The sequence below is a fragment of the Ambystoma mexicanum genome, chromosome 5p, assembly GCF_040938575.1.
Source record: "Ambystoma mexicanum isolate Mex_15411 chromosome 5p, UKY_AmexF1_1, whole genome shotgun sequence".
Taxonomy (NCBI): domain Eukaryota; kingdom Metazoa; phylum Chordata; class Amphibia; order Caudata; family Ambystomatidae; genus Ambystoma; species Ambystoma mexicanum.
In genome coordinates this window covers 404467178-404482591 of record NC_090930.1, presented here as the reverse complement: position 1 = coordinate 404482591, position 15414 = coordinate 404467178, and the positions used below count along the sequence as shown (strand labels likewise).

General features: G+C 47.9%; 1 protein-coding gene across 4 annotated transcripts in view; it reads right to left on the bottom strand.

The window, feature by feature from the left end:
* The window catches only part of ARHGEF6 (Rac/Cdc42 guanine nucleotide exchange factor 6), a 3277165-nt gene that overhangs the window by 2057599 nt on the left and 1204152 nt on the right, over positions 1-15414 (bottom strand). For all 4 annotated transcript variants that reach the window (XM_069612789.1, XM_069612790.1, XM_069612791.1 and 1 more), the window contains one exon: positions 14499-14593. In XM_069612789.1, coding sequence (XP_069468890.1) covers positions 14499-14593 — 95 coding nt within the window. The remainder of the gene's footprint in view (positions 1-14498; positions 14594-15414) is intronic.

Here is a 15414-nt window from a genome sequence, read left to right as displayed (position 1 = left end):
TGACTGGCTTGGGGGAAGGAGCACTCTCCAACCCCTCCTTAATCAGGGCAAAGGGGCCTCTGACGGGATGGCCATAGAGAAGTTCAAAGGGAGAATAACCCACTCCCTCCTGAGGGACTTCCCTATAAGCAGATAGAAGGCATGGCAGTAGAAGGTCCCACTTCTTCTTAAGGGGTTCTTATAAGGCACCTATCATGCTCTTCATGGTTCTGTTAAATCTTTCTACCAACCCGTTTGTCTGAGGGTGGTAGGCGGTTGAGAACTTGTAGGTGACTCCGAAGGTTTTCCACATGGCTTTCATGTTGTTGGATATAAAATATGTCCCCCTGTCAGAGATCACCTCCTTAGGAAACCCAACCCTGGTAAAGATACCAAGGAGGGCCTTAGCCACAGCCTGAGCTGTAACAGTCCTCATAGGAATTGCCTCAGGGTACCTAGTAGCATGGTCTACTACAACAAGGATAAACCTGTTGCCTGAGGAGGTTGGGGGATCAAGGGGACCAACAATGTCAATCCCTACCCTCTCAAATGGGACTCCCACGACTGGGAGAGGCACTAAAGGTGCCACATTCTTGGAACCAACCTTACCAGAAGTCTGGCAGGTATGGCAGCTCCTGCAATACCTATCTACTTCAGCCCCCATTTTTGGCCAATAGAAGTAGAGAGAGAGCCTTTCCTTGGTCTTCTTGAAACTCAAGTGACCAGCCAAAGGAATCTCGTGGACTAGTTGCAAGAACTGTTGTCTGTTCTCTTGGGGCACTACCAGGCGTTGGTATGCTCCAGGTTCAGATTCGGTTGGTTCACTGTAGAAGAGGCCATCTTCCCAGTGTAACCTATACTTCCCAGGCTCTTGCCCATCAGCCTGAGAAGCTTCCTGCTGGCGGAGACCCTCCAGAGTTGGACATTCTCTTTGTCCCTTACGGAAAGCTGTCCTGCTGGGTCCACCTTCTGCCAGTAAAGACTGCAGCTCAGGATGGTCAGCCGGGTCCAGGTCTCCAATAAGTTCTGGGCCTCCTACTAGCTCTTCTTCAGAGTCTAGTTCAACCAAACAGGGTTGTACCTCCCTCTCAGCCTCAGCTGGAGGTGGAGTTACAGGTGTAACTTTGGACAACCTCGGGGAAGTCCTCGTTGGAAGCACTGGGGTGCTTGCTGTAGGCTTTTTCCTAGGAGTCTTGGGTTGCCCCTTTGCTCCTGATCTGGTAGTTACTGCAGTAAGTTGTTCCAGTTGGAGAGAAGTGATTTCTGTCATCATCTCCTGAGATAAACCTCGCAGGGTTTTCTCTCTTGCAGATTTGGTGAGCTCCTGTAAGCTTTTACTAGGAGGTCTGGGGGTATGTGACACAACTCCCAGAGCTTTCAGGTCATTTCCTAGCAGAACTCTTCCTGGCACTTCACATTGTATACTGACAGGTATCTTCACAGCCATATCATTACACTGGATGAGAACTGGTAACTGGGGACACATCTGCACAGGCCCTCCAGCTAACTTGGTGAGGCATTTGGGTGCCTTAGCAACATCCTCTACCTTGAAAAATGATTCATCCACCACAGTTATGCTGGCCCCAGTGTCCCTGATGGCAGGAGTCTCCTGACCATTCACGTGGACACTGTCCTTCTAATACTCTTTAGTATTATCTGGGATAGAATTATATACATCTAAATTCTCCTGTTCCCACAACCCCAGAGAGACTAAAGAAACACTGGCGGAGACTCCAGTGGGTTCATCAGCCAGTAGTAGAAAGTTTAAACTTGCCATAGTGACTTCCTCCTCTGGAGCGAAGGCTAAGGAGACAAGTTGGACCCCTGAAGGTTTACCCTTACATCTGGGATCTCCTTTCACATGGTGAGTAGCCTTACAAACATAACAGGCCCCAAAGACCCTTTGGAATGGAGGCTTGTTCTGACCTCCTTCTGGTTTAGCACCGGAAGGTATACTACTCTGCTGTGGTTTCCCAGGTGGCTTACCCTTATGGTTTTGTTTGGGGCCCTCTTTGGAATTAGGATTAATAGAATTCTCTTTGGAGTCTTTCTTAGGCTGTCTTCCCTCATCCTTCTTCTGAGTTACCCCAGAATCCTTGTGAGTATCCCTGTTGGCAACCCACAAGTCAGCAGCCTTAGCTAGTTTCCTAGGATCTAATTCCTGTGAATCAGCCAAGTCCTGTCTGAGCTCAGGAGAGCAGGCATCATAAATTGACTCCATCATTACCAGATTTCTCATTCCTTCATAAGTGTTCACCTTGTAACCCTTAATCCATCCCTTTAAGTTTTTCAACCCTTCACACACCCAGGTAGCCCAAGGGGTACCATCATGCTTTTTGAGGCTCCTAAACCTCTTAAGATACTGGGAAGGGGTCTTCCCAAACCTAGCTATCAAAGCTAGTTTCACACATTCATACTCTTTCCTATCCTCCTCCCCCAACTCCATTACCACATCAGTTGCAACAGGGGGAAGCCTGGAGAACAACCAGGTGAGTAACTCATTACCTGTGATGTTCTGGAGCCCATGATTATACTCAAACCTAGACAACCAATCCAACACATCCAACTTAGGCTCATACATACCAATCAATTCCTTAGACATCCGGGGTCTTTTAGGACTGGAACTTCTAGAGGAGCCAGAGAGAGAAGCATTCTCAACAGACAATTTCTTCATTTCTAGCTCATACTTGAGCTCCATTTCCCTTAGCCTTAGTTCTTTGTCAGTTTGAGCATTAAGTTTCTTGTACTCTAATTCAAGTTTCATTTTCTCTAGTTCAAAGTATTGAGGGCTAAATGTGGGACCTGGCAAAGGTCCAGTAGGTACAGCTGGTAGAGCAGACAGAGGCCTAGAGGGACTATCTACAACAGTTTCATCCTCCTCTTCTGGTTCTGACCCAAGATCATCAATACTTTGTGCCATATCAAGATCATTGCTGCTTTCTACATTTGCTGGAGTGATAGGTTCCTCTGGACCATCCTCCAGACTTTGGTTTTCTAACAACCTTTCTATTAGCTCTATTTTCTTTCCTTTAGTCATGAGATTCTTATGCTTACAGAGAAGTCTTAGACAATCAGCAGTTTTTGTAGCAAGGGACTCTTGACTATAAAACTTTCCATAGTAGACAGGTTAAAAATGACTTTTTCTTTCTTGTGCTTAAGCTTTGTGGTTAGTTGCACTAAGGTATCTCAAAAGTACTCTAAAGTGTATACTCAATACAGATCCCACCGCTGTACACCAGTGTTAGGCAGAAACCTGTGCAGTTCCCTCTGGGACCACTGCAAAAGATTTAAGACTACAGGTGTTGGCAGTAAACCCACTTGGTAGCAGTCTACACCGCACAGATTCACTGTGGTAGCTGTGGCTGAGCAGTCACACTTCCCTCAAGAAGAGTTAGGCAGTATACAGAGGATACACAATAGGTACAGAGGCACAGTAGCACAAGCAAACACTGACCAGAGCTAGGTGTAAAAGTATAAACTTATTTATTAAAGGTACACTCATAAATTACACTAGCACATTAGAAAAGGTAAGAAAGTCAAACACAGTTACTATTACTCATATGTACATCCCTAATCATTTGTTGGACAATTCTAAGTTAACCCCACTTATTTCCAACCAGAGATGAGCGCTTAACGTTAGATGGTACTCCAACAAGTATTACCAAAAGGGAGGGAAAAGGCAGAAATAAAGAGAGCAGTGAGGTAAAACACTTTTCACATAAGGTTAGCAAAGACAGTCAATGGTGGAACAAGGAGAATTAGTTCGGGGCCCGCTTTAGAGGGAGCCAGGCGAAAAATGTGCCCAAGATCACACAATGTCACAAGTCTTTGCAGGTGAGCAAAAAAGGTTTTACTACGGTCCTGAAAAGTTTAGTTAGGGTGTCCCAGACCTAACCAGGTTCGAGAGCCGAGGGCTAAATCTACCCCGTACAATCGGTGGCAAGAGAGGCCGGGCGGAACACAGTACCTTTAAAAGTGGAAAGATTCCTCCAGCGGTGGTAGTCGTTCCTGGTAGTGGGTGCAAGTTGCGGCGTCGTCCCGAGGAAGAGGTGATCTCGACGTAGAGGAAAGCTGCAGGTCGTTGCACTACCAGGGATGAGGCCAGCCGTGGAGTTTTCCGGTCACAAAGGATCTTTCCCCTCTTTCGCGGTTGAGGTAAAAAGTGGTATCCCGGTTGCCAGGGTGCTTGGCACAGGCAAGGCGGCCACGAGATGCTTCGGGACGGCGAAAAGAAGGCAGCAACTGGTTGTCCCCACCAGTTAAGGGAAGAAGACTCTCCGGCGGGAGATCTCCTCTGTCGTCGGGAAAAGTGGTGAGACGGTTCTGCAGGGCTTCACCGGTGGTGTCGTCTTGGCAGGTCGGCTCGGCTTCTCCCTCTTCGGCTTCTTAGGTCCTGTGGCGACTTCTGAAGAACCAGTCCCAAAAACCCTGCTTTTATGCAGCAAACCCCCATTCATACAGCCTAGCTGTCACTCAAACATGCTAAGTGGTGAGCGGGGTGGCTCACCACTTGGGCCAATCACACTAGAGTGCGACATGAGTTGGCAAGGCAACTCAGTCCAGGGTGCCTAAACCCCCTCCCACACCCCCTGTGGTACCCAGACAGAATGGCACCACTTTGGAGGGCTTCTGTGCAGAAGCCCGCCAAAAGTGGAACAAAGGCTCGACTCGGGTTCAGGGTTACTGAAGTGAACCTAGACGCCATTTTGGCGGCGAGTTCCGGCAAAAAATCCCAACCAGTGAATTTATATAAAATAAATAAACCGGCGGTATCTTTAACATTGCACCAAAAAGTGGTGCATCAGAAACAATGGGAAATCCCATTGGGAAATATTCCGGTGGAATATTTCCGTGGTATCCACTGCCACCAGCCAGAACTCGGCGAGGGGGGACGGGACAGTACCCCCTCGACAACAGACCCAGGGGCAATCTAATTGCTCCTACCAGTACTTCCACAGTAAGATGGTTTGTACTGGTTAAGTTCCTAAATTAAGACTAGTAAAGTCAATGGCAACTTTACAGACCCAGGGAGACAGTAGTCAGTCCCAGGGTGTGGAGTCTATGTTTGGGGGTCTCTAGGACACCCCTGTGCTACTGCACTGAGGGTGCTGTGTAACACAAATTCAAAAACCAATGATGGCCTATGGGGAAAATTACCCCCTAGCTCATAAGCACATAGCAAGTCACAAACACTCTCAAGTCATGTCCAAGAGTGAGGGTAAAAGAGTCTCACTCTTGGCAGGAGAAAAAAATAAACCCCAAAAAATCCAGCAAAGCTGCTGGGGGACTCAGTAGGTTAGGAAATTCAGCCTAAACAGAGAATTCTTCCTAACAGTGCGAATGTGTGATTTGGGACAAATTACTGAAGATTTTTGTTGGGGATGTGGGAAGGAGAAGGGGACATTGATTCACATGTTCTGGCAATGTTCGAGAGTGTTGACTTTTTGGAGTGAGGTGTTAGATAGGTTGGATATCACTTTGTCGATTTCGTTTCCAAGAAAGCCTTTTCAGGTTTTGTTATTGGCAAAAAGTGGCCGTTGTTTGAAGGCTCATTTGTATGGACATTGGATAGATAAAATATTAGTAATAGTAGTAAAACAGATTATGAAGGTGTGGAAATCCAGACAAAAACCAACAGTAGAGGACTGGGTTAATGATGGGATTGTGTTGTCTGAATCTGATTTAGTTATGTTTAAGAAGCAGGGTAAAGAGGGAAACTATTGGTCCTTTTGGAAACCTTTCATTGATTTGTATGGTAGTGAGGAGCAAGATGGAGAACGTGATGTATGAAGCAATTTAGTTGGATGAATAGTGTTATTTGTAGATTTATAATTTGTGTGTTTGTGTTAGTTGTGTCTTCTGGTCCTGTCTTCTTGTCTATATGTCAAGGGAAGTAGCAACATTTGATGTGAATATGTTGTTTTTACAATGAAACTTATTAACTCAATGTATACATTTAATTTTCATTTAGTTACTGGTTTAATTGTTTTTGCAATTTATTTTTAAGATATATCTTTTGAGATATGATTGATGTAGTTGAGATATATGGGGAGGTTTAAAGATTGTATTGTTCTACTCTTCTTGTATTATTATTCTTCCATGTATGAATCTGTTTGAAATCAATAAATAAAGATGACAAAACAAAAAAAAAACACATACAAATTTCTTTGATCATTTAGGGGAGATAGATATCATGCCTTATCTGCTGAAAGAGCAGCAAAGAAAGCATACGTGAAATGGACAGGAAGAAACAAGTTACTTACCTGTAGCTGTTGTTTCCCCAGCATGGGTCTGGCAGGGATTCCGAGAACAACAGAGTGTTTTAGGTAATTTCTTCTTTACTTTGACATCTGAACTTTAAATCACATGATCTGTCTGACCAATTCTGAAGACATCTCATTTCTCCAGCATGGGGTCTGGCATGGATTCACATGCTCATGAATATTCCCCGTCGTCAGGCTGGGAATCCTCGGTAAAGAATACATCAGTTTCAGTTTTGTTTCTGAACTGTCTTTCTCCTAATAACCAATCACTGGTTTCTGGTTCATACTGCCCCCAGCCAATCACAGCCCTCTACCTAAGCCACTCCTCTGGCAGCCATCTTTAGATTTGGTAGCACGTAAAGTGGCAGTAGGACCAAAAGAAGAGCCGCAGAGGGGTAGGCGGGAGGGTTTGCATGTGAATCCATGACAGACCCATGCTGCAGAACAACAGTTACAGGTAAGTAACTTGTTCCTTCTCCAGCATGGGGTCTGGCATTGATTCACATGCTCATGAATAAAGAATACATAGCAGTACACACATGCACAACCACGAAAGGTGGCAAGGCTCAACATTAAGCATTTCAACATCTCAGCATTAAGCATCTCTTACCTCCTCACCAGGCTCACCTTCAAGCGAACAGGTTGTGCAGCACTGCTTGGCCGACTGTACTCCCTGGAATCCCGGTCGATGCAGTAACATCTCATGAAGGGGTGTGTCGACCTCCACGTAGCAGCCCTGCAGATATCCAGCAGGGGCACACCAGACAGGAACGCCGTAGTTGCAGCGATCGATCTGGTCGAATGGGCTCTCGGACGGCCAGGCAACGGTCGGTTTGCCAACCAATGACAATGGGTGATGCAGCCGAAGAGCCACCTGGAAATGGAAGCCGTGGAGAGGGCCTTCCCTTGGTTCACAGGGCCGAAGTTCACAAACAGCTGTGATGTCTTCCGAAAGCTCTTTGTGCGGTCCACGTAGAACTTCAGCGCTCTAGCCACGTCCAGCGAGTGCAAAGTCCTCTCATCCGGCGACGAAGGCGACTGGAAGAAACACCAAGGGCTCGTTGAGATGGAAGCCCAACTGCACCTTGGGCATGAAGGAGGGGTGCATCCTCAGCTCGACCCTCGTCTCGTGGAATGTCAAGTACGGAAGCTTACAGGAGAGGGCCGGGATCTCTCCCACTCATCGTGTGGAGGTGATGGCCACAAGAAATGCTGTCCTCCACGATAGGAATTTCAGAGGTGCCGAATGCAAAGGCTCGACCGGTGGACCCATGAGCCTAGCCAGTACTACATTGAGCTCCCACGCCAGGGCCAGAGCCTTCACCGGCGGGAACGAGCGGAAAAGTCCTTTCATGAACTCCTTAACCAGGCGATGAGACCACAGCGACTATCGCCCCGGAGCTCTGGTATAGCGGGAGATAGCCGCCAGACGAATTTTGATGGAGGCGTGTGCCAGCCCCGCCTTGGCCAGCGACAGCAAGTACAGCAGCACTTGAGGGGCCGTAATCCTTAGAGGGTTTATCTTTTGTGCATGGCACCAGACGACGAACCTCTTCCATTTATGTCCGTAGCACTTAAGAGCCGGCCTTGGCAAGTACTTCCTTGCAGTCTGCCGGGATCTCGTACTCTCCGAACTCTAGTGCTGCAAGAGTCAGGCCTGCAGACTCAGCGACCCTGGGTCGTGATGCAGAATCGTGCCTCCTTCCCTGGCGAGAAGATCTCCGTCAGCCGGACGCTTGACTGGAGGGGACGCTGACATGTCCAGAAGGTCCGGGAACCATATCTGCCTCGGGCACGCTGGTGCGACGAGGATCATTCTGCACCGGGGCCGTCTGCGTTGACCAATGAGTCACAGCAGTAGTGGCAACGGAGTTAACGCATAGAGGAACAGGCCGTCCCAAGGGAAGGAGAACGCATCCCCCATGCTCCATGGGTGGGGAAACCTGCTGGCGAATCTCCGGCACTTGGTGTTACTCGCCGTCGCAAAAAGGTTGATCTGGGGATTGCGCCATTGTCAAAACAGTAGATCCATTTGATCCTGCCGGAGCTCCCACTCGTGACAAGAGCGCAGCTCCCTGCTGAGTGAGTCGGCGACAGTGTTCTTCACTCCTGCTAGATGAATGGGTACCAGGCACATCCCCTGGGCGACGGCCCAGTGCCAGAGATCCTGCGCTTCCTTAGGGCTGGGGATCTGGTGCCCCCCCTGCTTCCGAATGTAGAACAACGTGGTGGGGCGGTAGGAATGATCTCAGGGCCCCAAACACGGCCCGGAGTTCCAGAACGTTGATGTGCAATGACTTCTCCTCCGGTAGCCAAAGGCCACTTGCGTGGAGATCTCCAGTGTGCGCGCCCCATCCTCCAGGGAGGCATCCGTCGTCACCGTCTACTGATGTGCTGGGGTCTGAAAGTCTGTGCCCGCCGCTAGATGCGCGCAGACGCCCCACCACCGAATCGCTTGACGGAATGTCTTGTTGAGGGTGATCTTGTCTGCGAAGCTTCCCAACAGTTGTATCCAACCGGCATCGAGGAACTCCTGCAGCGGCCGCATCCACAGCCTGCACAGCCGCACGAGCTAGAAGCATGACGACATCATGCCGAGTAGGGACTTGATGGCCCTCACCCTGACCACTTCCATGGTCAACAGCTGTTGTAACTTGCACAGGATGGCTTTTATCCTGTCCTCCGGTGAGGCCAGGTGTGCCACTGTGTTGAGCCTGGACCCCAGGAACCGAGCGTCCTGTGATGGCACCAAGCAGGACTTTGCATAGTTTATCGAGAAACCCAGTTCCGTGAGCAGACGGACAGTCCTCGCTGTGTGTTTGACGTCGAGTTCCCTTGACTTCGCTCGGATGAGCAAATCGTCCAGATAGGGGTAGACGTGGACCCCCTGCAGGCGCAGCCGCACCGCCTCTGGAGCCAGGCACTTGGTGAAGACCCATGGAGCCGACTTCAAACCCAAGGGAAGGGCCTTGAATTGATAGTGTTGTCCTTGGACCACGAAGCGCAGGAACTTTCGATGCCCCTTGTGGATGGGGATGTGGAAATAGGCATCCTCCAAGTCCAGCGACAACAGGGAATCTCCTTTTTCCAGGTGTGCCAGCACATGCTGAAGGGTGACCATCCGGAACTTCTGGAACTTTATATATTTGTTGAGGCGGGGGAGATCTGGATTGGGTCGTCAACCACCGGTCTTCTTTCAGACGAGGAAGTACCCAGAGTATACTCCAGAGCCCCAGAGCCTCTTTGGGACGAGTTCTATCACACCCTTTTTCAGGATCGCTCATACCTCTAGAGGCAGTTGCGGAAAGTGTTTTTCTTTCCTGGCCACAGGTGAAAAACGGGGACACTTACTTTGGAACTCCAGGGTGTGTCCGTGTGCCAGGGCATCCAGCACCCAATGGTCAGTGGAGATGGATTTCCACACGCTGACAAAGTTCGCCAGCCAGCCTCCCACCGGGGTGCTCGTGTGGGGGCCCGGCTTCACGGCCAGTTCGATCCTGTTTCACCGAGGCTGTACCACCTTGAGCCCCTTGGCAACAACGACAATTTCCTCCGGCCTTGCTGCGGCCCCTGTAGGCTTCCTGGGACGAAGAACAGGCCGCTTGACGGTAGGAAGAAAAGCTGCCACCGAATCTTTTGGAGGCACCCTGTGACTTGCCTCCGGAAGCCTGGAAGGACGGCCGTCACTGCTGGAGTGTGCCCAAGGCACGGGCCGTCGCAGTGTCTGCCTTGATGGCCTGCAGCGACTCGTCCACCGTCTTGCCGAACAAGTTGTCCCCGTCGAAGGGCATGTCCAATACCCTCGTCTGGAGGTCCTGACGGAATTTGGTGGCCTTGAGCCAACCACGCCGTTGCCCATCTGAAGGAACCCGGTGTCGGCGATGTCCGTGGCCATCATGATGGCATGGTCCGATGCCACCTCGCCTTCTTGCAAGATTTCAAGGGCCTCCGCCCTCTTGTCGTCCAGGAGGAAATCCAGGAGAGGGGCGATTTTAAACCACAGCTCCCTGTTGTAGCGGGCCAGAGCTTTGGCCGCCTTAATGGTCGTTGCCACCGGTGAGATGACCCGTTGCCCCATGGCGTCTAACTTCTTTCCCTCGCCGTCCTGCCGAGACCACAGAGTCCAGGGACAGCTGCGCTCTGAGACACTTCGTTGCAAAGTCTGGAAGTCAGTGTTTCTTCTCGTACCGGTCTCTCTTCACCGGGGGCCGACGATGGTTTCTTCAGGAGGGACAGCCCTTCATCTCAAATGTCGTCCAACAGTGGGATCGAAAACAAGGTCTTCCTCTTGGCCACTCGTCATAGATAAAGGAATGCCTCCTTCCTCTTTTCCTCAGGGTTGAGCTAGAACAGCTCTGATGCCCTAGAGATCATGGGGTGGAAGCACCCGAACTCGTCGGGGGGAGAAGCCCAGGGTACCAGCGACGGGAGATCTGTTCCATCGTCGTTGCCGTCGTCCGTACCCATTGTCGCTGTATCCGTCTCGTCCCTCGACAGAAGGGATGGAAGCGATGGCTGGTACGGTGGAGGAGGATGGACTTGTCTCCTCTTAGCTGGTGGATCCTCTGAAGGTTCAGGTGCCGGATCGCTCGTCGGAGGCTTGGGCAACCTTGTCAGTATCTCCGTGCACAGGGTGTGCAGAGCTAGTAGGATGTCCTCTGACCTGTCCGTCAGAGGTGGAGGCAGTTGCAACGGGAACGTTGGAAGTGGTGTGGTGTCCTGTTCCTCACCGCCCTGCGTTCCTCGTCGCTCTCTCCATCTGCCTCGCCGGGGTCCTTCTCCTAGGACCTGGCCTCAACACCCTTCTTCTCAGGCACTGTTGTCAGGCCTGAAAGCTCCTCCTCGGAAGAGATCTCCAAGTCCAGCTGGACCACTGCGCCCTCCCCCCCTTCTTCTCGCCCAGAGGTGATGGTCTCAGGGAGTTGGTCGGCATTGCCTTCACGGGAATCTTCACAATGGGCACAAAGGACAATTCTGTCCGCATGGGCAGGCAAACTGTCGCCTTGGTGGATGTCTCCTGGGAACCAGCATCCGCGGCCTATGCTAGGGACGCGACCACTTCCGCAATAGACAGTTTCGCCTGGTGAACCTGGGGCTTCACTACCGTGGACTACCGTGGACGCGTCTGAGGCCTTCACTGTGGGGGGAGGGTCAGCGCCTCGCTCCCTCTTGGCTTTCTCCGTCGGATTCGATCAGGCCTTCTCCAGAAGCTTACCCGGATGATCTGACTTCCTCTTTTTCGCCGAGCCAGAGCGTTGGCTCGTGGTTGATGGCGTCAGCTGCTGCGGAGCCCGTTCCAACTACGCTCCCGGTGCCCACGGACTAGTGGTGCTTTGCTTTATTTTGGGCCCCCGTCGCCGGAGCGCCCTCAAAGGTCTTAGAAGACCACTCAGACTTTCTCTTGGGAGAAGTACATTGCCGGGGCTCACCTGTCACCAGGTTCTTAGTCTCCAGCCACTTGCCAAGCCGCTTGTGACAGTCCTGGAAGGTGCAGGAGGACATGTCCTTGCAGAACGCACAGGCCTCCTCCACGTGCGAGTTGTCCGAATGTAGGCAATAAAGGCACATGGAGTGCCCATCCTCCAGGAAGATGTTCCGTAGCCCACATCCTGAACAGAGGTGTCAAGTCTCCTTTATCTTCGGCCATGTCCACGCGGTGTAGGCCTCCAAGTGTCTTCTGGAATCCTCCGAGAAGTGAACTTGACAAAAAATCACCCTTGCAGGGCATAGAAAGATCAGAGAAACGGGTCCCCGTTAGTCGGTTGATGGATCGATGGAGATTAGGCTCGATTGACTGAAACATGGAGCAAAACTCTTCAAAAAATCGCAAAAAGCAGTAAAAGCTCGAGAGCTATAGCACGAGGACTCCCAACACTTGAACGTGCGGTAGAAATCTGAAGATGGCTGCCAGAGGACGGGCTTAGGTAAGGGCAGTCATTGGCTGGGGGCACTATGACCCAGAGACCAGTGATTGGTCATTAGGAGAAAGACAGTTCAGAAACAAAACTGAAACTGATATTTTCTTTACCGAGGATTCCCAGCCTGACGACGGGGAATATTCATGAGCATGTGAATCCATGCCAGACCCCATGCTAGAGAAATGAGATGTCTTCAGAATTGGTCAGACAGATCATGTGACTTAAAGTTCAGATGTCAAAGTAAAGAAGAAATTACCTAAATCACTCTGTTGTTCTTGGAAAAGTAATGGTCCTGTGTGGTTTGTTTTGCTTCTGAAAGCTTGAGACGCATCATAACTGCCTCCTGGTCCCGCTATAGAATCATATTTGCACTGGTTATGATTTTGACCTATGTGCTATGTGAAGATACATTTTGTTAAAAAAATCAACATGTTGACTTTATCAAATAAAACATTTGTCAATTTGCAATTAGGCAAGTAATTGCTGCTTTTATTGTAAGAATGTACATTTCTTGACCGTTTAAAAATTAAAATGGATATTTTGTGTAACTAGAACACCCAACAAACATTCACAATGGCAACATATTAACAAACATTCCCAAAATGGAAAAAAGCGAAAGTTACTTCATATAAAACAGGACACTATTCAACGACCCAAAGCAAACTCAGTTTAATCAAAAATAAGTAAACCTTGCAATACACATATGGGAGCACTTTGCAATAGAAGGACTCTTAGATTATTTTGTAAATGCCCCAATTTAACTGTGTAGCTCTTTTTCTCTACTTTAGAAGCGCTGCTTCCAGTATTCGATGGGGTCAAAGGTTTGGTATCTTCAATTGGTTGGAACTTTCGAGGCCATACACACAACTTCAGCTCCTCTGTGTTAGCTGTATTGCCTCATCGTACACACTAACTTATGCTCGCTGCTGCAATCTGCAGCTCGCAAGTCCGAATCCCGGCAAGACCAACTCAGCCTTCCATCCTTCCAAGGTCAGGAAATGAGTACCAACTTCGGTTTGGTGATATTGTATGTAAATATGTTCTATATAAAGCGCTTTGGTGAAAGTGCTATATAAATGACATAATTATCAATAAACTCCATTGTACTCCTGCACATCTTGCTAAATTCTTCCCAGAGATCACAGCCTGATTTTCTTCATATGTTGTATAATTGTTGCTATTTTGTTCTATTTTGGACTCATTTGGTGAATATGCTTGCAGGTATTACGGACACTCCTCCAGCGTCTCTCAAATTAAATATTTTCTGGGCAATATTGGCAAAGAACCTATTGTAACATATAGATGTTTTAACTTGCCATGCTTGATCACTAAAAAATGTATATTGAAATACTGGGAATCTAGCGTTCCAACTTCTCATAATTGAATGGTTGTCTGAATTTACTGTTAAAAATGCTGAGGAAACTTTAAATGTCATTGGTATCTATTAGCCAACTCCCAAAGGATGCATGGAGGGTATGTTGCTCCTACTTTTGGAAACTGGGGAAACTTCTTGAATTGTTATTAAAGAATGATGATAGACTACAGTATTTGTTCCTATGTTGGTCCTCTCTTTTATACTGCATATGTATGTTTGGTTCTTTGCCAATAGTTATTGTGTACTGTGTATTAATAGTTGCCTGCAATAGGCATATATTACTTAAGGTACCAATAAAAACGTGATTCCCCAAGTTGCACTATGTATTGCCCTGTTGTAAATTTCAGAGCAATTATTTGCATGTCTCAGTAGGTCAGCATACAATCAAGATACAGTATCTAACAAAAACGCACAACAAACTGTTGCATGCAGGGTATTCTGAAAGGTCAAGCGTGATCTTTTTCAAATTTCTGAATTTCGTAGGCTAGTGTATTAAAAAAATAACCTTTCATACCAGCACACCCACACTCCCCCAAGTTGTCCACAAATTCTAAATGTATAAATGCTCTACATCATGCTTTGCTGAAGTAAGGTGTTATGTATACCACCTTCAAATTCCATCATAATCTATAAATACAACACTGCAATAGTTTTCTTTGATGTATTGTTTACCCTTTCCCTTGTACTCTTCACCCACAGATTATGAAGTGGCTAAAACTGGCAGGAGCATAATACATCACTTTGTGGACAAGCCTAAACAATCAGACTACTACACAGTGGTAGCCTGGCATAGTACACAAATGCATAATTCATTAGTCAAAGAACAAACAATTGATACAGTGTGGATTCATAGCAACAATTGGTACACTCAATAAGATAAGTGATCGTGAAATAGTCCCACTACAGTGCATGTGCCAAATACCATACTAATAATATTTCATAGTTGGAGCGCATGTATCTTACTTTTCATTGCACTGTAAAGGTCTCAGGTATGTTGCAAGAAGTGACTGAAGTTCTTTAGCGTAATCACGTTCAGTCTCCAAAATATTTTGTAGCACCTGCATGGAAAAAACACAAGTAAAAATACAATATGGAGACACAAAATTAATTGTGTGCTTATTCAGGACTGCTGAGAAGGTTCGAAATTCAATAAAAACACAAAAACGAAATGTCCAGCAGTGGATTTTTTACCTTACATTACGGTCCTGGAATGTTCTTCAACAGTTCCAACTATCTTGCCTAGGACAGTGTAGATTTGTATTTTTATATTTTGTAGTATTTGTATTTATTTATTGAATATGAAAAGTGCTTGCCAAGAAGCAAGTCGTTTTTACATTAAACCGGACATCTTGACCAATGACCGCATGCAAAGATAAATATACAGGTATGCAAATCCAGTGGTAACAGTGAATGGGGATAATGGAAAGGGGTTGGAAAGTAAGCACTACAACACTTTGCAACGTCTTCCTGGGTGACCATGTGGTTCTAAAGGCAGATATTGAAGCCAGTCACTATTAGAATGTCCATAATTTCTGATGATATAGGGGTGCCAGGAATGTAATGAAGCAAAGGAGGAAGCAGTAAAGGATGAATAGGGAATGGTAAGGATGCTAAGCTTGGGAGCGAGTAATGTGTAGCAAGGGACAGATTTAGCCAGGTGGTGGTGAGAGAGGCAAGATAGTCCATGTACTGATTTAAGCAGAAGAAGAAATTTGAAAAGGAAGTGGTTTTTGCATGTGTAGGTGTCCCCATAAGAAGGAGGTGCACAAAGGTGGGTGAGGATCGTGGCAGGTTGCAAAGGGCACAGGAACCAAAGTACAATATCTTGTTGAGAGGAGCAACGGAGTAGTGAAGTTAGACATATGAGGAGGCTGGACAA